Source organism: Mustela lutreola, chromosome 8 (genome assembly GCF_030435805.1).
Source record: "Mustela lutreola isolate mMusLut2 chromosome 8, mMusLut2.pri, whole genome shotgun sequence".
In the NCBI taxonomy this organism is placed as follows: Eukaryota; Metazoa; Chordata; class Mammalia; order Carnivora; family Mustelidae; genus Mustela; species Mustela lutreola.
The window spans coordinates 33,023,890-33,050,548 of NC_081297.1; the positions used below are offsets into that span (position 1 = coordinate 33,023,890).

Consider the following 26,659-nt stretch of genomic DNA (forward strand, 5'->3'; position numbering starts at 1 on the left):
TATATGCCAAGGAGACTTCAATTTTAAAAAAGAAAAGCAACATATGCAAAAACTGAAAACCTCAAGGAGGGGTAATCAGAGGAAGATTGCCGAAAGGCACACATGTCCAGCTACAAGACAAACAAGTACTGGGGACGTGATATACAGCACGACTACTGCTCACCACTGTGGAATATACAGGGAAGTTTGTGAGGAGTAAATTCTAATAGTTCTCATCACAAGCACAACATTTCTCTTTTTCCCTTTTCTTTACTTACTTAGTATTATACCCATATGAGGAAATGGATGTTAGCCGAACCTGTTGTAATCATTCTGTAACATATGTAAATCAAACCATCACACTGTATGCCTTTCAACTTAAACAGTGACATATGTCACTTATTTCTCAATAAATCTAGGAAAAAGAAATTTTTTAAGAAAACGGAACTCTCAAATAATCATGAATAGATTCACTACACTCTCTGGCATGACTTTGAAAATTGTCATTTGACCATGATGCTCTTGATTTTAACTTACTATTAAGCTTAGCAAAATAAAAACAATGTACCCACACAGTGACTTCTGAATATGCTTTCCTAATAACAGGACAAAAAATGCTTAAAGAAATGACTGATTCCAGGTATGAGGCAGAAAATGTCTAAGATGAGCATGGAATACACTGCCACTGCAAAAAGCAAGATGCTCGTATCAAAAGCATTCAGGAGCCAAACTAGACAGGTGTCACTACTACAAATATGGCAATTTGAGCACAAGTAAGAATAATAATGTAATAGGTTGAAACAATATGCAATGTTTTTAAGTTCTTAATGACACAATTTTTAAAGGTGGGGAAAGGAAAGAGAAACCAAGAGGATGTTAGCCGAGAAAACCAACTCATTATTCTGAAAATTGGTAAAGAAACAAATGGAATTAAGCATCTGGTCTGTCTTTTCCTGTGCAGAAGATACCACAGGGTAATATACTAGATGTCAAGGAAAAATTTCTCTTTATAGAAATATTCTAGCTAGTAAGTGAAAGACAATTAACATGTTGCAAATATAGAAACAAATAATGTGTACATGCAGTAATCACCAATGCTGCTAATGCTGCAAAATGAGAAACCACCAGAGTACTCATCTCCTGATGGAAGCACAAGCCACCACCTAGAGATACCACTGTTGATACAAACCAAGACTCTATATCTCATACAGGGGACACAGAAACACGGCTGACACCACAGCGATTGATTCAGCAAAGTTCAGAGAGAGAAAAACCACAGGAAAAAAAAAATCCAATTTCAATGAATAAATCATAATGTATGCTTGTGTGTCAAATGCAATGTGTGAATTTTCTTTGGATCCTGATTTAAAGCAGCCTAATATGAAACCATATGTATAAAACAGTGATTTTAATACCATTACCATTGGAAATACTGTCTTTTCTGAAACAATATGGGATTACATTAAAAAGTTTTTATCTTTTAGAAATACATACTGAAGCATTTTCAGAAGAAATTATCTGAGGTATGGAATTTACTTTGAAATAATCCCACCTGGTGTAGTAAACATGAGGCAAGATTGGTCATAAACTAATAATAGTTGGACTTGAGAGGTGGGTATGGAATTTCAGTACACCGCTTTCTTCAGTTTTGCATATGTTTCAAGTTTTCTTTAATAAAAAACTTAAAAGATAAATGATCTCGCAAATAGAAAATTATAAAGACAAGGGTGAAATATGCAATGTAACAATATTGAATAATAGCCTTTTTTCTGATTAGGGTTAAATTTTAAAAAAAAAAGGAAAGCTGTCTAAAGTTGCATTCATCACGATTTCTATAATATTTACTGTGCTACAGTTGAATCAATCTCTTCAGAACAGACTGTGCCAACTTTACAGAACATTCATTCAGAAGTGGCTCAATTTCACTGAAAAGATTTCCTAATTCAAGTCTCCTAAATGCTGTTTTTCAAAAATTAAATGACTTTTAAGAAGCAACAAGAAATTACTTCAATTAATTTAACAACATAATTAGTGGTTATAGATGTGGCCTATACCCCATTTAAATTAGATGTGTCTTGACTATGAAAAGGCAAGCAACAAATACTACTATAATCTGATTTCTTACATTTTTCAGAAAGATGAAGCACATTTGATCATAATCAAGTTACAGAGACAAAGTAACTGTATTTTCCCACATATACTTAGTAGATCTTTTCAAGGAACACTGGAGTGACACATAGTAAGTAATGATGAAGAAATACAAAAAATATTCTTACATTATTTTGATGTTTTTAAACTATATTATTAGAAGTACTCGCAAAGACAGCATTACCAGTAAGATTAGTGGGTGAGTAGGCAAAAAACTAGGAAATACAACATTTCATTTATTTAAAAACATTTTCATCATACAGAAAAAAACTGTCCAATTAGTTTTATAAACAATGCCTTCATCTCAGATAGTGTCTTTTGATATCACAATTATACTCTTTAATATAAATACTTCCTTGAAGTTTAAAAAAAAAAAAAGCCTTTATCAAAACTCAGGCTTCAGTCAATAAAAAGGGGTAAATACTTGTGAATATATAAAGGCTAAGAATCACTGCAACAAACACACACACACACACACACACACACCTTTTACAGACACTTCAGGACTGCTGTAATGGCAGTTGTGACTCTTGCAAAAGAAAACAGACCACACACATCAAGATTTTGCATCACTAACGATGGCAAAGCATCATTTACTGCAGATGAGTAAAGCAGAATCAAGATCTACAAAAATCAAGTTCTGGAGAATACAGTTGTGCCCTAGTAGTTACTTAATGGATTAAGATCAAAATTGTTGTTTTATTTTTATTTTTTTTCTCTAAGTATATACTCTGTCTTTAAAGTTAGTAAGGGAAAGTAAACACAACTATAAAATTATCTACAGCTAAATCAAACTTCTCTCCTGAAGCAATTAAGCCTTATACTACAAGTTTAACAAAAATGCAGCCATTTAGTATGTCTTCAAATTAAGGAAGCGAAAAAAGATGGATGACGTAACTAAAAGCAGACAGCAATCATTTTAGTTGTGCTTTCAGTAGATATTTTTTCTAATTAAGAATCTCAATTTTCTACACTAATAGAGTTTTACACTGGCCACTAATCACGCATATCCAATTGAGGATATAGATAGAGAAAGTTATTTGTGGTGTCTCCATATACATTTACAATCTTGGAGAAGGTACAAAAATTAAAATACATATAAAATTATAATGAATAGAAAGTACTATAAAACACTTCTTCAGTGTAAAAAAAAAAAATTCTGTTAAAGGAATGCCAGCACAGGGGACACCTGGGTAGCTCAGTCAATTAAGCAAGCATCTGCCTTCAGCTCAGGTCATGATCCCAGAGTCCTCAGATCGAGCCCCTTATTGTATCAGGCTCCCTGCACAGCAGGAAATCTGCTTCTCCCTCTCCCACTCCCCCTGCCTGTGTTCCCTCTCTCACTCTCTCTCTTTCTGCCAAACACATACATAAAATCTTTTAAAAAAAAATAAAGGAATGCTAGAACAATTGTAAATAAAATTGTAAGATCAAGAACACATTTGAACTTGGACATAGAGAGATTTTATATTCGAAAATACAAAGTCTTTCATCACACTGGATTACTTAGAAATTGAAATGAATAGACTGTCTACCCCTTTAAACCAACTGTGACCAAGTCTATGCTTACACCCTTCCTTGATACCACCGCCATGCTCTTGGGGCTGAGAGGAAAGGGTGTATACTTCTTGAATGCAAAGCACTGAGCCAGTTTCTGCAGAGTGATGATGAAGATAGTATTCTTTGCTTTATAAAACTTACAGGCTAGAGAGGTACAGAGTGGCCACAAAAATGAGCAGAAGATAAGGAAACACAAAAAGAGAAAAAGGATGCTAGGTTTAAGAAAATTTTGATTCTTTAAAAGACTGGTAAATGGCCAAGAATCCACTTCTTTATAATCAATAGAAGAAAACAAGGTGAAATAATGCAAAAAGCGGGGGGGGGGGGGGCCTTTAGGTAAATGCACTCATGAAGAATCATTAGAACTAGTCTTCAGTCATTTCAAAGCCTCTGTTCAAAACAGAATTATTAGCAACTTGTAAAACCACTCAAGAATGGAACCTGATAAATAAAATCTTAAAAAAAAAAAAAGAAAGAAAGAAAGAAATGGAACCTGATATGGAGGTTAAACAATGAAAATGACACCTCGTATGTGAAATGACACCAATGTATGCAATAATCCCCAAAGCCATCCTTTGGATCCTTTATGGAAAGGTCTAGAATGTAACTAAAATAAACATCAACATGGAGCGCCTGGGTGGCTTGGTCAGATAAGTGTCCAACTCTTGGTTTCGACGCGGATCATGATCTCAAGATCATGGGATCAAGCCCCATGTGGGGCTCCAGGCTCAGTACAGAGTCGGCTTTGGATCTTTTCTCCCTCCCACTCCGCCCCTCCCCACCCGCGTTCTCTCCCTCTCACCCCCTCTCTCACAGTAAATAAATAAATAAATAAATAAATAATAAACATCTATGTGACTTTAAAGGCTTAAGAAAATAAGACGTAAGGAAGGGAAGAGGAAAGTCTGAGCAAGTAAGAGAGAGCACAGGTAGACAATGACACTGTCTACGGTTTTCAGCATTCATAAATTGTACATAATATTTCCGATCAAAACTTCACACAGCATGTCAATAATCATTATGAAAAGTTCTTTTAAGTATGCAAAAGAGATAAATATTAAGCAAATTTGTTACTATAGATTATTTTGATCAAACAATAACATAACCATGGCTAGAGTTATATTTTTGCAAATACTGAGCCATTTGGCTTAACTAAGTAAAAAATGGTCTCAAAAAAAGAATTCTAATGAGGTGGTTTGCCCCTCTATTCCTTACTTTCCTTCCCTATGTACTTAAATCAAAATGACCAGCCCATGGATGTTTTTAGACCAAATGCTCAGTCATACCCAAAGTAACCTGATCAGGACAGATGATGCCTTCATACTGAAACCAACGGCAGTAGTATTTTTTCACTCTACTCTAATATATCTATATCTAATAAATATACACATATTGTGGTAGGCAACATAATGGCCTCCAAAGATGTCCACTCCTAATCTCTAGAACCTGCTATGTTACCTTACATGGCAAAAAGGCTTTTGTCTGTGATGAAGGTAAAGGCTCTGACTTAAAGAGATTATCCTGCATTATCCAAGTGGGCCTAATATAATTACGAGTCCTTAGAAATGGGAGGGAAGGGCGGAAGCATACCGGCAGAAATGACTGTAGAAGAGCCAGGGTCAAAGAGATGCAAGGATATTAATGCTGGGATAAGGGCTGCCCAAGCCAAGGAAAGCAGGCAGCCTCCAGATGCTGGAAAAGGCAGGAACATGGATTCTCCCCTAGAACCTCCAGGGGAAGCACAGCCCTCACAAGCCCTGGGTTTTAGCTCAGCGAGATCCCCCACAGCACTCTGACATACGGCGCTGTAATAAATCTGTGTTGTTTTAAGCACTAAGTTTATAGAAACTTGTTATAGCAGGAATCATGTATATGCAACAGTCATGTCCATACACACAGACTCACACACACCAGAAAAATTATATAGTAATTCCATTGAAGTTAATGTCCCATTTTTGAAGAGAAGAGGTGGCAAATTTCAGGGGAGGAAGAGCAATGAATATGGTGGACTGGTAACTTTTCTGGCTGAAGCAGAGACACAGACGCAGGCCCGTGCGTACCCCTGCCCACTTGGCTCTCCCTTACCTCCTTGGAGCGGATGCATTACCTCTCAAGCTTTAACCATGCATCCCAGACCTGCACTCAGAATTCAGTACAGTTTCCTCCCAGGATCTTTGATTCATCAGTGACCTTGTTTATGCCTCCCACTCCCAACCCCCGTACTCTGGCTACAAAGAATGGCTATTATCAATATCTGTGTGTACCATATATTCTTATGCAAGCTGACTGCTAGCTGGTTTTTTTTTTTTTTTAAGATTTTATTTATTTATTTGACAGAGAGAGATCACAAGTAGGCATAGAGGCAGGCAGAGAGAGAGGGAAGCAGGCTCCCCGCTGAGCAGAGAACCCGACGCGGGACTCGATCCCAGGACCCTGAGATCATGACCTGAGCCAAAGGCAGCGGCTTAACCCACTGAGCCACCCAGGCGCCCCTGCTAGCTGGTTTTTGTTGTACTGTCATAAATCTTTATGCTGTAACATCTCTGCCAAGCAATGGAATACTCTTTTCCAACTCATTAACACAAATTCTATATTTAAAATAAATACTTCTCAAGCTGCTTTAAATAACAAATTAACTAATAGAACAGCCATGGTACAAACTACATTTTAATTAAATTGATGATAGGCTGAGTATACCTATCTTTTGAAATGCCTTTTCCCATATTATAGTTGGTCTGAGGCTTTCTAGACTGATCCCATTATAATCTCCCATCTGTAAACATGGGAATCATCCTAATAAATGCTACATTTTCCTGAAGTTACTCTTATACTTCTTCCACATATAAGCTCGCTAGATATCAGTTGTGTATACGTATACATGTACTCAAACATAGGTATATATGTAAGTTTCTTATTATTACCAGGGTCCCATTCGGCAAACAAGAAAACGCTGCCGTATGATTTGGTGGAAACACAGCTGCTGCATTTCTCTGTCAGTCTGTAAGAAAGGGCTGAAAATGGTGGTTGCTTCATCCCCAGGACTGACAGAAAACGTTCTACAACTCTGGGAGAGAATACAAATAGAAAAGCGATGGGGCCAGGAACACACAGTGTGACAGTATTTAAGGAGAAGCACGGTCAGTGGTTTGGATCCATGAGACCAAGGAGAGAAAGTAGAGGAGGTAATGAGAGCGTTATCCCCTTTTTTGGAGTTATGAAAATTCTAGACTTACGTGCTATCAATTGCCAATACGGGGGAAAGATTTAAAGGAAGCCCCCAACGTAAGACTGGAAAGAGCTGAAGAAGAAAGATCTCTGTGAGAAGGCCCTACTGATCCCCTCTCAGACCTGCTACTTGAGCACAAATACCCTTACATGCCCTCACACATCTTGAGCCATACAAGGGGCACACTCTGCAGGGAGCAGACCTGTATAAAGGAGAAACACTATCTGCTGAAATGTAGGAATAAACTGATCGCTGAAAATTAATATAGGATTAATTTAGAAGTCAATGTAAGTGAACACAGTAAATACAAAATTACATAATGAATCCACACAGTGAGACAGACCTAAGCTTTTTTTTCTTTCAAGTGTGGCCCTCACAGAGACTACTATCTGTGCGTTCCAAGAAAAAAATCAGAAGGGGTTAAAATATCACAGGTGCATTTACCAAGCGCCTTGTGCCTTTTGTGTAGCTTCCTCTTGGTCTTTCACTACTTGGGGCTGACACAATGGTTCGGAGATATGAAGCCCATCTCCAGCCGGGCACAGGAACAAACACAACCGGGAATGCAAAGCCACTTCTGACATTAAAAGCAATGAAAAAATAAGTAAGCAAACACAGTCTCAAGAAGTAAACAAGAGATCTGTATCAAGTGCAGCAAGAAGAGAAGAAAAGACTTAATGTGGCAGGCTTTCATGCTGACAAAATAATCCGCAACATGGGTCTCTCTGTGACATGCGCTAACAGAAAAGAGAACCTACATACCTGGTTAGAATGGGAAAATGAAAGACAACTCTTGTTTCCAATCTCATCCTGTCTACTAAAACATTTTCATACAATTATATTCTCCATGTATTACACTTCTGACTGCCATTTGGACATGGGCTTTCTTGCTTTGATTTAAAACTTTTTTTTTTTCCAGATTTTATTTATTTACTTGACAGAGAGAGACAGTGAGAGAGGGAACACAAGCAGGGGGAGTGGGAGAGGGATAAGCAGGCTCCCTGCTGAGTGGGGAGCCTGATGTGGAGTTCGATCCCAGGACCCTGAGATCAGGACCTGAGCCGAAGGCAGACGCTTAATGACTGAGCCACCCAAGCGTCCCAAGGCTATTGGTTTCTATTTAAGAAAAAGATGAGCAGCAGGGACCTGAGTCGAAGGTAGACGCTTAAGGACTGAGCCACCCAGGTGCCCCTGAACTGTACTTTCTTAATATATCCATAGCTACATTACCTTCACAAATTTTTAAGTATCACTAACTATTTCTGTATTTGATAAACAGATAATATATTTGGACAAATAAGGTAGATTCCTATACAAAAGCAAGAGTACAAGGCAAGACCTCAGGGTCAAGTAAAACGTTAAGAGCCAAGGGCAAAAAGAAGGGAGGAAGGAAGCAGTGTTCAGGCAATGCAGAAAACAGGGGCGGGGGACAAATCTGTAAGAAGTATTCTTCTCTTACAACTGCAGCAAATTTTGACAGATACCCAGAGCTTCACACAAGAGGGGTCCAGTTCCACATGCTTTGGGTCTCATTTCAAAGGCAACTTCTGGTAGAGTGTGTAACTCACCCCCTCCCAACGTGCCACATGTCAGAGGTGTGGAGATCCTGCCGAGGCAGCACTGTGAACCCCCCTACAGGCAAGCTTTTTCAGACGAAAGCCCTGTCCAAGGATCACCTGCTAACTACAGGCTAAAAGTCCACGTGATTACACGGGGCAGAGAACTTCTAAAAACGAATACTCCTCTGACTAATGGACGGACAGTCACTATTACTAACTGTAAAATATTATATTCCATATGTGTAGGGATTTGTTAAAAATTAAGTGCTTCATACAGATATAGTTAAAGAATATTAGGAACAAATATTTATTCTGCTTAGAGGCAGCTCAGAAATACTGATGCCACAGAGGAAGTACAAAGATGCTCGGACTCCAAGTCAGGCATTGGAAATGCCACAAAGGGAGCTTACAGTACAGTTTCAGACATTTTGGTCAGTAAGTCAGCTCGTTGATCATGAAGTCCTGAGCCATTGCCATGCCATAACCACAGACTATATTCCTTTACTTGAGACTAAGGTTCCCTGTGGTAAAAAGAGAGGAAGCAGACCCCAAAGTTTAGGGACCGACTGACAGCTACAATTCTACAAAGACACAAGTATCTTTTTCAAATGCCCCTTACACAATGTAATATACTGACAGCCTCAATGGGGGAAAAGCCATGCACCTGTCTAAATGTTCATGCCCTCCATGGAAAGAAAGGATTCTCTGGTAAAGTAAGCAGATATAAATGACAGAGAACACTGAAAAGACAACAAAGTTACTTTGGAATGTTCCAACAAACAAACCACAGATGAAATGTTTCAGCCCAATGAAGCAAGTGATCACTTATATTTTATGAGTATATTTTAAGACCTCATACTACTCCTGTTCTGATGTGTGGAAGATACATTTTGTTCGTTTGTTGTGTGTTTTTTGTGTTGTTGTTTTTTTTTAATGGAGGAAACATTTCACAAGTTTAACATACTTTTACAACCAAAATCACCATATGTTAATTACTGGCTCTTTAATTGGAAACCTGAAGGGCGAAAGAAGAATCTTTGTGATACCAAATATCAATGAAAAAAAAAAAAAAAAAAGATTGTATTTATGGTATTTAAATGTAGTGCTCTGGAACAAAAAAGTTGGTTCGCAGACAGTGTGCCTGCTGTTGATCTGCGGTCGCCTGACAGCCCGTCTTATCTGCCAAATTGCTCATTAGGTTTGGCAATTTTCACCTGCGCCTCCAGTTTATTTTTCAGCAGGGAATAAACATCAGTCTGCTTTTACCATCCTCTGCAGTGAGCTCCCAACTCCCCCTCAGTAGCACAGTCCCCATCCATCTGCAATCCTCCAAACACACTCACCTTGTGTACATACCATTATTTTTAAAATGTCGATTTGGCTTCCAGCTTTGGAAGCTAGCTCAGCTTAAATAAAGCAAAAGTATGAGAGAGAACATGCAAAATAAGCTCCATATTACAATACTAAGTGGGCTAACAAATAATTCACATATTTTTAATACAAAAAAAAGGATGCACAATCTCAATTTAATTTAAAAAATGCTTATTTCAGGGAATACTTCTGAATGTGGCACAGGTGAAAAGAGAGCAGTGAAGACGATCCTTCTTCCAATTGGTTCTGACCCATCCAACCTTTATTATAGGTCTGAAAGGAGACTACTCCAATTTATAAATAAACAATAGACGTAACGTGGCAACCAGAACAAAGAGGTAGCTGAGAGTACTACTCGGCTCTCTGCCTGTGCCTGCTTCCACTGATCCCTTCCAATGAGCTATCTGACATTCAGAGGCAGATCAATACACAAAAAATACAAAAGAGATACTTTGTGGGCAAAAAGCAACAAAGATATAAAACAAAATGTCTGAAACCCCATAAAACAACTTCTGATGGAACACTGTTTTTCATTTTGCAGAAGTAAAATATTCACCACCAACCCTGCAATTAGCTAGAAAATTACAATAATTACAGCAATTTTGTATCCCATCTCCAATCCAATTAATAGATATATGACCTTGTCAACATGTAATAATCAGATTGCATCTACAACAAAACTGGATGAGTTTTATATGCTGAATAGAACTTGCACAGTAAGAAGGTAATTATTTGAAATACTGAGAATACCATTTGTATGCCATGCTCCACTTCACAAGTTAAAAGAAAATACAATAGGAATATTATTTCTGTTTTTCAATATATATTTAAATCAAACTCAGAAAATAGTACTCTAGTACGAGTTAATGTTAAGAGGATAGATCTCTAAAGCAAAGATCTTGGATCTCTTATCAAGGCAAAAGCAATCTCTAAGTGCTTAGGGGTAAGAAAAAAATTAAGAGATTAAGATAGGGGAGTGGGTGCTAACTTAGGACACAATCCTTCTGTAATAATTATTACTATCTCTTTTACTTCTAAAAGTTAGAAAGCTAGTAAAACCTTATCAATTAATCAAACAGCAGTATTTAATAAAATGTTGCCAGCAATGGATAAAACCTGTAAGATTAACATTGCTTAGAAATGTTAAAAATGTTACAAGATTTAAAACACAGTAAACATACACACACACACACACAATATCGAACAAATCAGACACTTTCTCAACATTCCTACAGCAATATTATTTCCAGAAATTTTGCAATTACTAGGGCAGGTGGCAGTTCCAAAAGAATCCTGATTCTCTAGTCTGGATCTTCCAGAAGAAATATTCAAAAATTAGATTTCTGGGGCAGAGAAGAATCCTGCCACCATTCTAAGATCAGGCTACCCTGGAATGTCTGACCTCTAAAAAAAAAAAAAAGTCTTTGAGAATTAAAAAATAAAGAAAAAAACTCAGAGTAAAAAAAAAAATCACTAGATTTGAACTCAATGATTTATTTGCATAGGAAATGTGTGTCCCTGAGCACATTAGGTCTCTCAAAACCTGGATTTGTGACCACTAAAAATAAAGACACTTAAACATGTATCAAAGAATTATGAAGGTGAGAGAAAACAGTTGCAGTCTAACTGGGTATTGAAAAGAGGTAGCGTGTCCCACTCAAGAATGTACGTCCCATCAGGGCGCCTGGCTGACTTAGTCAATGGAGCAAGTGACTCCTGATTTCATGGCTGTGAGTTCAAGCCCCATATTGGGTATATAGAGTACTTAAAATGAAAATCTTTAAAAAAAAGAAAAGAAAAAAAGAAGAAAGAAAGAAAGAAAGAAAGAAAGAAAGAAAGAAAGAAAGAAAGAAAGAAAGAAAGAAAAGAAAAGAGTATGTGTCCTATTTACTTAGGTTCTGTAACTTTTCAACCCTTTAAAACATCCATAAAGTCTACACTCAAGAGACATCTTTTATCATCATCACCATTCTATAATCTTCTGTTATCTGTGCTTATCATGTACCCAGCACTCTATTAGGACTTAAAGACCTCATTTACTACTCACAACAATCCTAGGGCAGGCACTTAGAGACTGAGAAATTGAGGCTGAGGGAGATTACTAATCTTGCCCAAATCTTCAAAAGGAACAGTGCCTGAGAAGACACAAAGACCATCCACGCGATGCCGGGACACCAAAAATTTCAGGGACCTGAAGTCTAGGTCTTCACATTTTTCCCAAAATGGCTACATTGTCCTTAAAGTGGTCAAGGTGAAATGCTTGCTTTTTGAACCCCTTTTTGCCCTTGTCAACAGCCCTAAGGGCTGATGTATACCCAGGAGGCAGAGGAGTCCCAGTGCCTGGGACCCACAGTGCTTTCAGGAGGCTCAAATATTTAATTTCTTTTTAAAAAAATATTTTTTTAAAATATTTAAAAAAATATTTCCTTCTCTGGAGAGAAAGAGAGTGTGTGCGAGCAGGGGGAAGGACAGACGCAGAGGGAGAGAGAGAATTTTGAGCAGATTCCTCGCTGAGTGATGTGGGGCTCTCTCTTAGGATCCTGAGATCATGACCTGAGCTGAAACCAAGAGTCAGACACTTTTTCTAAAATCGTTATTGTGTTATGTTAGTCATCATAAAACACATCATTGGTTTCTGATGCAGTGTTCCAAGAGTCATTGTGTATGCACCACACCCAGTGCTCCATGCAATCCGTGCCCTCCTCCTTAATACCCACCACCAGGCTCACCCAACCCCCCACCTCCCTCCCCTCTAAAACCCTCAGTTTGTTTCACAGTCCAGAGTTTCTCATGGTTCATCTCCCCACCCCACCCCGATTCCTCCAGTTCACTTTTCCTTTCCTTCTCCTAACGTCCTCCATGTTATTCCACAAGTAAATGAAACCACATAATTGACTTTCTCTGTTTGCAAGAGTCAGACACTTAATTTCTTTTAAAATCAGAAGGAAAACAAAATGAACTTTGAGAGACACAGTAAATATTTTTTTCTCACATCATATGAAAATAATACTTTTAGAGCCATTGAAAACTATGAAATTTTGCATGACAGAAACAATAAAATACTGAAATATTTAGTTATATGAAATTAATTTTTATTATTAATATTATTATGGTAGGAGGGGTCCATGAAGGTGAAAGTGCCTAGAGTCTAGGAAGTCCTACATATGCTCTGAACAGCTTTTCTACCTCACAAAACAGGTGAAACACCACACACACACACACACACACACTCTCTCTCTCTCTCTCACTCTCTCTCTCTCTCTCTCTCTCTCTCTTAAAAAATTATAAAGTAAAAACTAACCATCACCTATCCTGAATCTTACAACTGATGATATATACCACTACACATAAAAACTTCCAGGATGGGGCACCTGGATGGCTCAGCTGGTGGTGAAGCACCCGACAATTAGTTTGGCTCACGTCATGAGATCAAGCCCCATGTGGGGTTCCACACTTAGCATGGAATCTGCTTGAGATTCTAAGTAAATAGATAGATAGATAGATAGATAGATGAAAGAAAGAAAGAAAAGAAAGAAAATCTCAAAAAGGAAAAAACAAAACAAAACAAAAAACAAACACTAAACCTCCAGAATGCCAGACAGTGGGACATTTTGAAATAATGGTCTTGATGTTGAGAAAGTAAATGATTCCAGGTAACAAATCCTTTTGCCACTCAATGAGTTTCTAGTTCATTCCTTTTAACAAAATGAAAGGAAGACACAAGCCAGTTGTCTTTCCAATGATACATCAATAAAAATCTTGATGAAGGATCACTAACTCATGTTTGGTGTTTAACTTGACGGAAGGTCGAAGGGCTGATAACAGTACCGTAACCGTAACAAACTCCATCTATACCCTTCTACTCACTTCTGTGAACAAGATTTAAAGATAACAATTTCTCATTCTAGAAAAATTTAGTATTTTTCAACAATTAGAGTGAACTAGCTGGGGAGAAAATCCCATTTAAAGAGATACACTTATAATAAAAATAATTTCTGGAGCACCTGGGTGGCTCTCTGTCAGTCAAGCATCTGACTCTTGATTTCAGCTCAGGTCATGATCTTGGGGTCATGAAATTGAGACTCAAGTCAAGATTCCCCCTCTGCCACTGCCCCTCCCTCACCCCACTCATGCACACATGCCCTCTCAAAAAAATAATAAAAATGGACAATGACCAGAGTATACATAAAAATGAAAATCTAATCCACAATCTGTAGAAACCAACCTAATAAGCCAGTCTGCTACTTAGAGTAACCAGTCCAGGAAATTAGACTACTATCTGCAGCAACCAGTTCAGGAAGCCAAGCAATAATCCCTTTAACAGTAGGCTCAATATAGACAGCATCTGATTAGAAATTGACAGCTTCCCTAATTTCTGACTCTGCTTTCAATTTATGAGGAGCCAGAGACCGTCCCTGCACACCTTTAGCCAATTACAAAGGACACTCTGCTTCTAGGTAGCCCACCGGCAGCTACTCTACGCCAACAGCTACCAATGAGGGCACATCTAAAGCCTCCCCCTTGTTTTACTATAAAGCTTTCCCACTTCCCTGCTTGCCAAATACAAGTGATGGCGGAAGGGCCCCTGAATAAATAGCTTACTCTCATTTGAATGCTCTCGGTTATTTCCACATTAATAGGCAAAAATTTTTATAGTGCATATTTACACTATGTTGATAAATTATGTATTAATAATAATCACCAGTATATTTGCATTATATAAAAATTCAAGAGTTAACATTTGGATGTATTTTGTTTCACAGAAATGGGAAAAGATGACCAATGAAAGATACTCAAGCTTATAAATGTATTAGGTTAAAACTTGAGTTATATTAAATGAAACAATGTTCAAGAAAAACAGGAATTAAGTAAACTTTGAAATGTTAAGTAAGTGCCTTTAAAAAGTGTTTCCTTCAAAAACACACACGTACACAAACACACACATACATTTTTAGAGTAATTTTAAATACAAAAAGAAGCAGAATAGCATACTGCCTCCCCACACAGCCACTCAGCTACTATCTCCGCCTGTGTACTTTGAAGCAAATTCCAGATAGATGATTTCCAACCACACCTACTTTGTTATGTATTGCAGAAAGATAAAAATCTTAGAAAATAATTTCAATAACAACGTCCACCTAAAATGAAATAATTCCTTAATATCAAATATTCAAACGGTGTTCAACTCACCAATCTGCATATGACTGCTATTCTTTAGTTGTTGTTGTTTCATTTAAATCAGGATTTATACAAGATTCACAGATTATGATTGGATGTTACATCTCTTAAGGCTCTATTAATCTGTGTTCCCTCTTCACCTCTTTCCCCTACCTTGCACTTGACGTATCGAAGAACCTGGGTCACTTGTCTTATATAGTCTCCCATCATCTTGACTTGACTGACTGCACATCTACGGTGTTAACATGCTTTCCAGCATTCAGGATTTCTTATAAATTGACAGTTGGATCTAGATACTTGATTGGATTTGGGTTTAATTTCTTTTGCAAGACTACTTCATAGTGTTATATTCTTCCATCAGAAAGATCTCAATACTTAGTGAACTCTCAATTTACTATTATCTTTTTATATTACCAGTGATTGATGATAAATGCATAGATCTATTATTTCATCAGGAATGACCAAAAAAAAGCAATATTCTTACTCTAGCATTACTTCTATCATTTATTAGCCAGGATACCTCAATAAAAAGAACTTCCCCTTCATCTATTTAGTTACCCAGTAATATCATTCATACACAAAATACAGGAAAGATACCTAATTATTTAATTCTTCTACCAGTTTTCCAAATAGTAAGCTGGTTCACTAGCATCCCTTATCTTGCTTGCTTACTTATTCATTGTCATTATGAACTCATGAACACACTCCTTTCACTCCCCTCCCTGATGTTCTAATCGTCCTCCTTGGGCCAGTGGGAGCTTCGACATGACTCCTGGGCCCTGCTGACACAACTCCAGTGACCTTTCACAGTTTCCCTTATTTTCTGATATGGCAGGATGACCCAGAATCCTCTGATACATTTCCTCCCTGGACCAGAATTCAGCCATTTCTCCAGAAAGCTCTGATCCCTTTTGATGGAAAATGCGATTTCCAAATCACAGTCTGGATATCGGGAATGCTCAGTTACTGGGCTGGAGCGTTAATTCAAGACACAGTCAGTGAACATATACAGGATTTGCCTTTCCTCCCACCTTCCTTTGTGTGTGTGAAATAGAACATCCCACAGAGTCATTGTATGTTCTGTGCAAACTGAGGACCATGGAAGTTTTCTTTATTCTCTTCTAACTTAAGTCTGTAGACCTTTCCTTCTATATTCTGAATCCCAGATCCTTGATGGCACAAGGAATAAGAGAATTAGAATATTACTATAATTCTTCATTCGCTCCATCTCATAATATCCACCGAACAGTCCAAGAATAACAGGACCAGTATTACCAACAAACAAACTGCAGTTCTTCCCCTCCCCCCCATCTTTCTTTCATGGTACAAATTACTAGACTTTACAGTAACACAAAATAGCTACTCTTGGATGCATGAGCTACCAATTGGATATATAATTTATATGTAGTTCTGTTATATGATTTTTTATTTTGAGAATTACTATTTAACTACTAATAATCTTACAGTTTTTTAATTAAGATTTTATTATAATTATATAAAACATAATATGGTTTGAATGCCAAATATACAAAACAAGAGGTTGTGAGTCTCACTTCTACCCCACTTCATCCATCCTATTCTCTCTGTTCCCCATAGGTACCTATTTTTTATAGTTATTCTTTTTTGTTTTATTTCTTCAACATAAGAAGCTTTACATAAATGATCTCTCACTGTGTGGCCTATTTTATTCACTTTCTCATTTTTTTAAAGCACGTTTTTTGGAATTTAAGAAAATATGTATTTTTTTTTCAAATAATTATATTTACACCAGTATGTCTATGTAAAACTGCCCATAATTCCCCCATTTTTATTATTATGGTCTACTGATTACCTTCTATGAGCAAGATCATTATTAGCTGGTTGTGATGTCTCATCCTTTAAGGGTATTATTCAGAACGTTGTTCAACACACAGGGCTCAAGAAAATATTTCTCAAGTATCAGTTTAAGCTTCTCTCACATAACTACTATTTTTGACCATAAGGACAATGATTCATTAATTCAGGGTTTCTCTACCTCAGCACTATTGATATTTGGGGATGGAGAACTGATACGGACAACAGTCCTATGACTTATAAGATGTTTGGTAACATTCTTGGCCTTAATCAGACACTCATAGTATCCACATCTTTACCAGTTGTGACAACCAAAAATATCTCCAGATATTGTCTATTGTCCCTCATGGGAAAATATCACTTATATATGAGAACCAATAATTCAACTAAATCAAGGTTCTCAGTTTATATGCACTACAAGGGCAAATTCACAGTAACTTCTAAAAAAGCATAAAAAGCTTTTAAGATGAGAATTCTGTGTATTAAGTTCACCTAGGCTTTATCTTAATTCTCAGAATTAATATCCACTGTTCTATTGACAAAATAAATTGCACACTTTTCTTAGCTTCCATCAATTCTTCATGCAAAAAAGGAGAGGAGTGAATTCAAACACAGCAAGACTTGGAAAACACAGCAAAGTTAACTTTCTTTCTTCAAGGAAAGCTTCAGGAGTTTACCTAAAATCTCTTATGAACCATGCCCCTAATTAGAGTTGATTATCCGTCAATTCAGCAAATTTCTACATACTGTTGGCTTCTTTATTTTCCTATTGGTAAACCAGAAAGACCACTAACCATAAACCCCTTTTGGACAAGGACTAGGCCTTATGACATCAACTCTGGACTCATCACATATCGCAATGCCTGGCCCAGCACTGTCCAACTCCTGTATTATGTTTGAATCAGTGGTATTAAAACAGTATGAAAAACCATCCTAATAGTTAGGGGAGTCGTATACAACACGTAACTTTTACACAGCTACCAAACCTTGCGTTTATTAGATGCTTACCATACACTTACCCAACGGCTGCCAAAGCCATGAAATCTAAATAAACCTAGCATATAAAATTTAGAACTAGAAAGTAATATTTATGTATTCTCCCACTGATGGCTACAAGACATTGCCAAAGCTTCCAATATAAGTTCCCCTGCTCATGATAAACAAGGTAAAAGAGATCTTTTGTGTTAAAAACAGCACTTAAATTTAAACACACAGGACCAGCCAAATATGGGTGGTGGTGATGAAGAAATGTTGCATCCAGAACAAAAGACAAAACTTGATGGAAAGTACACCATTCAAATTCTTCTTAACATAAAGACAGCATTTACCTTTCCTCGAACAATTTTTTAAGGTGCAGCTAAATTAAAAGTACATCCTTTATAAAACATGAACTTAAAACTACAACAATAAGACATAAAAAAAGCTCTGTATTTAATTCTATACCTTAGAGGGTAATTATTCATATAAAGATACTATTTCCCAAATATCAGGCACCTGAATATCTGTACTCTTATTTCATTAAAATTTACTGTAAATCACATTTAGAAGTAAGTCAATCAGAGAAAGATAGGTATATGATTTCACTTGTAAAACTCATGGAGCGTAAGAAACAGGGCAGAGGACCATAGGGAAAGGGAAGGAAAACAGAATGGGAAGACATCAAAAAACCATGAGAGACTCTAACTATGGGAAAAAAACTGAGGGTTGCTGGAGAGGAGGTGGGTGATGGGCGTTAATAAGGGTACTTGATGTGATGAGCCTTGGGTGTTAGAAGAAACTGATAAATTATTGAACACTTCATCAGAAACTTCAAAAAAAAATCAAATTTAGGCAATCTACATTTATAAATGAGATTATTCCAAGCAGAAAAGGCATGGGCTTAATGAGCTGGTATACAATAAAAGAAAGTAAAGTAACTAGTGTACCCACTTACGTATTACCTTGCATACCATACATGGTACACACCTCACATTTGGAAAAACATTGCCTGAGGCAAATCCAAGATAAGATTTTTAAAAGAGCATATCCATGTAATAATCAAATGCTATTTCCACAAAATTAGTTTAAAATATGTTTGTACATGTGAACAAACCGATGTTTTGTGAGAATTAACTATAGTCTAAATATTATCTAACTATACTTATAGAGAATTTCATACATTATTATACACTATTACCTATTTATATGAAGAAGATCTTCTGATAATTACCAATAAAACCACACAAGACTACCAGTAAAATTAGGGGAGCCCTGGTGGCTCAGTCAGTTAAGCATTTGCCTTCATCACAGGTCATGATCTCAGGGTCCTGGGATAGAGCCCAGCATCAGGCTCCTTGCTCGGCAGGGAGCCTGCTTCTCCCTCTCCCTCTGCCTGCTGCTTCCCTACTTGTGCACTTTCTCTCTCTGTGTCACGTAAGTAAATAAAAATATTTAAAAAAAAAACAACTACCACACAACACTGGAAAAACTGCAACGTTTCTAAATAAAGGTGACTAAAAAATAAATGATTTCTGACTTACAAATTTCTTGAAATGGACCTTCTTATTCTTAAAAAGTGCTTAATTATAAGATTAGATCATTACAAACACTAAATTTATTTATTTTTTTTTTAAAGATTATTTATTTATTTATTTGACAGAGATCACAAGTAGGCAGAGAGGCAGGCAGAGAGAGAGAGAGAGAGAGAGAGAAGCAGGCTTCCTGCGGAGCAGGGAGCCCGATGCGGGGCTTGATCCCAGGACCCTGAGATCATGACCCGAGCCGAAGGCAGCAGCTCAAACCACTGAGCCACCCAGGCGCCCCAAACACTAAATTTATTTTTGCAAAAGTACTTCACTTTTCTGTGTAAACCTCCCATGAACAGCCAACAGAATTCTTCAGGCAAGTGTCCTAGAATTTGAGTATTCTAAGTCCCTGGATTCCTAATATAAACTCACTAAGCCCTATATTTTCTCTCCTTCAGAGGGTATTTGAATAGCAGCTCTTCCGGATCTCTGACGATAATTCTGGCCCCGAGGTCTCTTCACCACTCTCTCTCTCAGATAAAGTTCAAGTAATGATTGTATCCAAGTTGATTATCAATCAAAGATACTAAGTTTGGGTTTGGTATTAAGGTCATTAACTATTTCCTATTTGATCTAGCATTCAAATAAAAAACATGAAAAGAAAAGTCTGGGAATATAACTTTAACTGTCATCCTTGTTTACCTTTAGGGAGCAATTTAAAAGTCTACCAGTCTAAAATGAAGTAAGCCCAATGTATTAAAATGTGAAGACTCTTGCCTACTTCTCCAGCAAAAGACATTTGCCCAGGTTCTAAACTTAATCAATTTTTGATAAAAACAGATAATGAATTCTATTCACAGGAGCATGGCTGGATAACAGGAGTTGGCATCCCTGTAAATTAAGATGAAACACGCAGAGAAGAAAGAGCTTTCACTTACTTGCACGAAGGACGGAAGGTGTGACCTCAATTTCACTTGTTGCTTGATAAGGCTGAAAGGCTGAAACATTGTTGGTGCCAAGTTCACTGCCAAATATCTCCGGGCTCTGGGTACCCGTGGAGCTGGCACTGGTGCCATCACCTCCATGATGTGGATCCTGCTCATCAAACACAGCTACCAGCTAGAAACGAAAGGTAAATCTGCATTTACAAACAATAGGTGAATCACTGAACTCTCTACCTCTGTACCTAATACACATTATATGTTAGTTAGTTGAATCTAAATAAAATTAAAGTAAAATAAAACTGCTACCAAAGTTACACCACATTTGACATAAATCTACAGAGGAAAAAAACTGACATTTAAGCACCCAGGAATATTATGTTCTAGGAAGCAAAGCTTCAAAGACCTAATCTTGCCCCCAAGCTTTGATGCTTTACTTTTATATTTCTAAGTTGTACATTTAAATCCAAAATTCTATTGGTAAAAAATAATAAATTGGTTTTATATCACAGAACATTAAGAGAGATGGGGCAGATATAAATCTTTTTGTAAATAATACATTAAGTGGAAGAGAAAATGCATTTCTATATATAATGCATATATGTGATCTGTAGTACTACATATTTAGCAAAACACACAAGGTACCTTTCACATAGGAGGAAGGAGTATTTAAAACTATACATATGTCTGCCCATTTGTGCATAAGAAGGATAAAAGATAAGGTTGTCTCCTAGCTGTTGGTAAGAATGGAATGAAAGAAAAAAAAATGGGAGCAATGAGGCTGGTGGGGAGGAAAAGACTTAAGAACTTTGGAAAACTATTTTCACCATTCAATGTAAGACTAGAGACCAAAAAACAAACAAACAAACAAAAAACCTGTCATATAAATTTGTTTCTCACAAGCGTATGGTTTAGAAATCCTCACACCACGACACACACACATACCAGGAATGAATGAAAAAGAAAAATATCTTGGATAATGAGAGTCAAAATTCTCCCTGTCAGAAAGAGAAGTTACAAATAAAGAAATAAACTCTGTGATATCAGATTAAAATCAGAGGCGTCAATATGAATATGCGGTTGGTTGTTTTTTGTTTTTGTTTTTGTTTTTTTAATGAATGGGTAGGTAGGCAGACAGACAGGAACGAAAGTCAATGCATGTGTGGTTCTTAGCTCCCCCCACTGAGTGGTCCTAGAAGCAACCACACACAGTATGAAGGAACATAAGCACCTGGATCTTGGTTTCTGTTACCATTTTCCAACGAATGAACAAGGGCTCCTTAAAAAAAAAAGTTAATTCCAGGGTTGGGGCAGAGAAAATACATGATGGGCCTGGAACACCCTTGATGCCAAAAAGGAAAGAGTACTCAAAAGTGAAAGAGGCACATCAAAGGGAATCAGTGTTGACCAAAGGAGCTCTCAATGGCCAAAGCTGGGACAATTCATAAACAAGTCAATAATGACACAATGGGATTTTAACCCCAAAACAAACAAACTAAATATCTGTAAGTCCATAATGATACAAGTAAATAGTTAAAGAAATAATTAATGGTAGAAATGGACAGCTCTTCCATACTGTAGCATTCCAATTAATAAAAAGAGAAGAAATGATGGAAACAGAAGTCATCACAGGCCATCATGACAGTTAGAACTGCCGCAGGTGAGATCACCAATGGAAGCGGAAATCACTGAGTGAGAATATCACGAGAAACAGGATACTTGCAAATCTCCAAGTATCTCCCCACACAATACCTTTTCATTAAAAAGAGAAAAATAGTATCTTTGCAGGGGAGAAACTTGGCAGAAAACACTTTACCAAGGTTAACATCACCCGTAATGAGTCATAACACCCTCAGATAAAATGCACGGAGAAGGACATAAAATTACTTCAGTGGTATTCCTGCTAAAAATGTGTATCTTTGATCTAATCATGAGAAAACATCAGATAAATCCAAGTTGAGGGGCAATCTATAAAATAACTCACTCTTTAAAAATATTAAAGTGATGAAAGCAAAAGAAAGGCTGATGAAGTCGTGTAAATTGGAAGAGACAGAGGAGAAACGAGAACGACATGCAGCGTGAGGTCCTTGCCTGGATCCTGGGCTAGAAAAAGGACATCAGTAGAAAGGAGGCAACATTCAAAAGATTGCGGTAGATTAGTTAACAGTATTGACTCAATGTTACTAGTTCTTCTATGTTTGATAACTGTGCTACAGCTGTATGAGATTTTACATTAGGGATGGATGAAGAATATATGCAACTATTTTTGCAACTTTTCTCAAGTATAAAATTATTTCAAAATTATACTTTCATAATATAGCATTACAAAAGGCCATGAAAATTAAGATGCAATCTATTTATTCCAATAACTAAACAGTGGAAGCACTTTAAAATCTCAGAGTAATAAAGTGCTAAGGGCCAGCACCACCTTGATCATTCACCCTACAACCCTATGCCTGGTAAACTAAGCGTGGCATTCCAAGGAAGGTAGAACCATGACTAACCCTAACATTCCTACCTACCTCCAATTCAAGCTTCTCCAAGCTTGAGTCCTATCAGTTAAAGGATGCTCTGATAAATTTACAGAACATGAGAAGCACTTATAATTACAATTCTCATTTCATAGTTGGTTTTGTCATTTTGAACAAATGCTATTTTCACGAGTGTGTGTGTGTGTGTGTGTGTGTGTGTGTGTGTGTGGGCAATCAATTCGTAAGACAAAAACAAAAACCATCATAAGGTCATAGAGACATGTAGACAAACAGGAAGCTCAGAACCCTGCTGTGGCATCATCTATAATTAGCTGATTAAACAACGTGGAAGGAGGTTAAGTGGTAAGGAGAAATTAACGTAGGATGGATAGCTGGGCCACTCAACCTTATAATAAGCAACATAAGTGGGATAAGAAATCCCCAGCAGTTATAAATAACAGAAAGGTGTTTGTATGTATACACTGAAGTTCCCATAAACAGAAAAAAAATCAGTCTGTTTATCTGACATCGACTGGCAAGAATCTCCCGGAATTCATAACACAGACATTCTGCTAGACGAGGGGTCAGTAAACCTCTGGAAGTTCCAACTAGTAAGTATTTTTGGAGCTGTGCAATCCATGCAGCCTCTGTCACAACTATTCTACTCGGCCACTATGGCACAAAAACAGCCGCTGGCGATACACAAATAAATACCACAACGAGGTTTAAATAAAACTTTATTTACAAAGCAGGTGATGGACCAAATTTGGCCCATAGGCCATAGTTTGATAATCCGGCTATAGAATGCTCATCCACCCAGTAACATCCAATTTACAATCTTCAACTTGGGAAATAAAATGAAGAGTCTAGGCACCTTGGTAACCCTGATAAATACCAATATCCATTTCAAGCTCTTCACTGAGATTTTGAATTTCCCTACTTGATTTTAATATTATCAAACTTCTCACAAGGTATGCAGCCTAATATGGATTTTGAAGATATTAAGTTCTGACATTTGGTCTTTAATTGGAAGAAAATGAAAGGCAAGTTTTGTTATTAACTTTTTACAATGGTGTGTTCTCTCAAGAATCAAGTCCTTTCTGCAAACTGAAAATGGAGACTGCAAATTACAGAGATCGTGTCTTTAAATGCCACACATGGAAGAACTTATACATGTATATTAGTTTCAATAATTATCTCCAGCATTTTTAGAAAACACAAGTATGAAATCTGGACTGTGTCATGAACAAATGCTGTTTGAATTTCAGTGGCAGAATCACAGTTGGTGATTTGCAATATGCCAATAACATACAATTTCCACAGCTTTCTTTTAAACCAAAATTTAACTGCCAGGTGCAGATATGAAGTAATTTTGTGTTAAATTGGGAAGGGTATATAATTTTAGAAAATCTACTCTACAAGAATGCATATAGTAGCACAGCAAAAGAAAACGAAACCTTCACAAAAACATCACATATTAAAAATCTCTATCATGCCCTTCAAAAAAATAAAGGAAATGTCTGCTTTTAAAATTTGTGAAACGTGACTCATATCCATGCTTTAACAGATGGAATCTTCACTGCTGTCCGTGAAGCAGATCATTTCTGAAAGTTCATTTTTACTTTCAATAGTTATGACTTAATCTCTCTTCTGATTCATTTATCCATCAAATCTCCATGAAAACAGATATGTTGAATTTAGGGTAACACCCACAATTTAAGATAAACCCACATTCAAATAAACTCCAAACTTGGCCATACCATTCCTCACCTACCTCGGGAGAAATCATTTTAACTTTCTGAGATATCAGAACCCTCCGAACTGCTTTTATTTTCTTTTCCAAGTTATTTTTAAAACATTACATGCAAACACTTACAAACCACTGGGATAGAGGGTAGCCCTTTTAATGGTTAAAATTATGTGCTTAAAGCCCAGAACTGTGTGTAGCAAAGTGTCTAAGAGCCCAAGATTCAGAATCAAACAGATCTCCAATCAAAAATAGCTCTGATCTTACTTCATGGATGGGTGTTGGTAAATCCACTGGCCTCTCTACCATCTCTTAGCCTTACAGTCCTCATCACAAAAAAAGAGGATGATGGCTGTGGTGGGCAGAATAATGCTCCTTGTTGTCTATTCCCCAAACCGCTGGAACCGGTGGTGTTAACCTTCATGGCAAAAGGGACTTTACACTATGATTCAGATTAAAGACCTTAAACTACAGAGATTATCTCAGATTACCCTGGGGAGGAGGACATCTGATCATCCAAATCTGGAAAAGTAGAGAACATTTCCCAGCTGCAGTCAGAGAGAAATGTGACAATGGTTAGAGAGATATTATGTTGCTGGCTTTGAAAATGAAGAAAAGGAAGCCATCAGCTAAGGAACATTAGGCGGCTCTGGAAGGCAAAGAAATGGGTTCTCTCCTAGGACCTCCAGAAAGTATAGACTCTGCTCACACCTTGATTCTGGCCCATTGAGACCCTTGACAGACTTCTACAACAGACTCCATTCCCCCCCCCACCGCCTTTCACTCAGGGATATACTTTTTAAAACTTGTCAAAGTACATCAAGTACTTGGGTCCCTGAATTCCTCTTCATTCGTCTCTTGAAAAACAAAAACAAAACAAAACCTTTCATTTATAGTGGTCTCCCATATAGCTCACCTAATAACCAATAGCACATCTATAAAAGGAAAATTACCAGATAGTAGCATGATTATATGGATTAACATAGTATATAATCTACACATATGCAAAGGAATCTAATGAGGTAAATATTTAATAGTGCTATTTCAATGTAGTATATCATGTAGTAAAGAGCAAGACATTCCCATTGCTACCTGCACAACCAAGGAGACCAACACCATAACACACCCCTACCTGTCAACAGTCAAAGGTCATCTGTCCCCTAAGAGCTAATAAACATCCTTTTAAAAAGTCACAGATACCTAAAAAGGTATTATGCATCATCTGGAAATCGCAGTGAAACATATTCAGCTATGCTCCCCAGCTTACACTACAGAGCTGGGATTTCATTCTGCGGTCCCTCAGGATGATACACTCGATCACCCACTGAGCCTTCAGACTAATTAGATTCCCAACTGAAGAGTAATGTTCAGCTAACAGCTCTGAATATGTCATCCACAATCCATAATATGCAAATGCTGCAGCCATAAACTAGCTGACCCACTTGTCAGATACAATGTAAACCCCTCTTCCTCCCATCCCCATCACCAAGAGCCACTGTTTCATTTGTACCTATCCATGAAGTTACGACTATATTACACTACTGTTTAAATGTTAATAAAAAGTAAGACCACAAAGTCAGATAAAGCAAAATAACTCTGAAATTGGCTAATCACATAGAGATAGGCGGACTCCAAACTGGAGAAGGCAGCATTTCTTATGATTTTATCATGAACACATGCAGCTTTCTCTCAAAGAGATGACAGTAGATAAAACTGGGAGAGAAGCAATATGAACCTCAGAATCAAATGTAATGATGTAACAACTATTATACAGACATGGGTGAAGAAACTATTAAATCAATTTGTAAGCTTTCTGATGACTGTTTCTATGCTAATGACATAGAGACAATACTAAATCCTTAGTCATTCTCTGAGCCTTACTTGCAATCATGGTTCATTAAAAACTCATTTAAACAGAGCTACTGTTTTACTGGATGAGTAAGCAGAACAATAGCAGAAGAATATATTTGAGCCAGTGATGTTTTGTAATAGTAGTAATACAAGCTATACCAATGAAAACTCACTCACTACAGAAGGAGCATCTCAAACTTGCCGTTGAAAACCCTTAAATGTCACATTCACTAGATTAATTCTGTGCCTCCTCAGCATTTCAAGAATTATATATATTTTGTCTGACCATCA

The 26,659-nt window shown here is 37.2% G+C and overlaps 1 protein-coding gene across 19 annotated transcripts in view; it reads right to left on the reverse strand.

The window, feature by feature from the left end:
- PARD3 (par-3 family cell polarity regulator) overlaps positions 1–26,659 on the reverse strand; it is a 663,820-nt gene that overhangs the window by 378,324 nt on the left and 258,837 nt on the right. For all 19 annotated transcript variants that reach the window (XM_059184236.1, XM_059184243.1, XM_059184241.1 and 16 more), the window contains exon 3: positions 20,297–20,477. In XM_059184236.1, the coding sequence (XP_059040219.1) occupies positions 20,297–20,477 (181 nt within the window). The remainder of the gene's footprint in view (positions 1–20,296; positions 20,478–26,659) is intronic.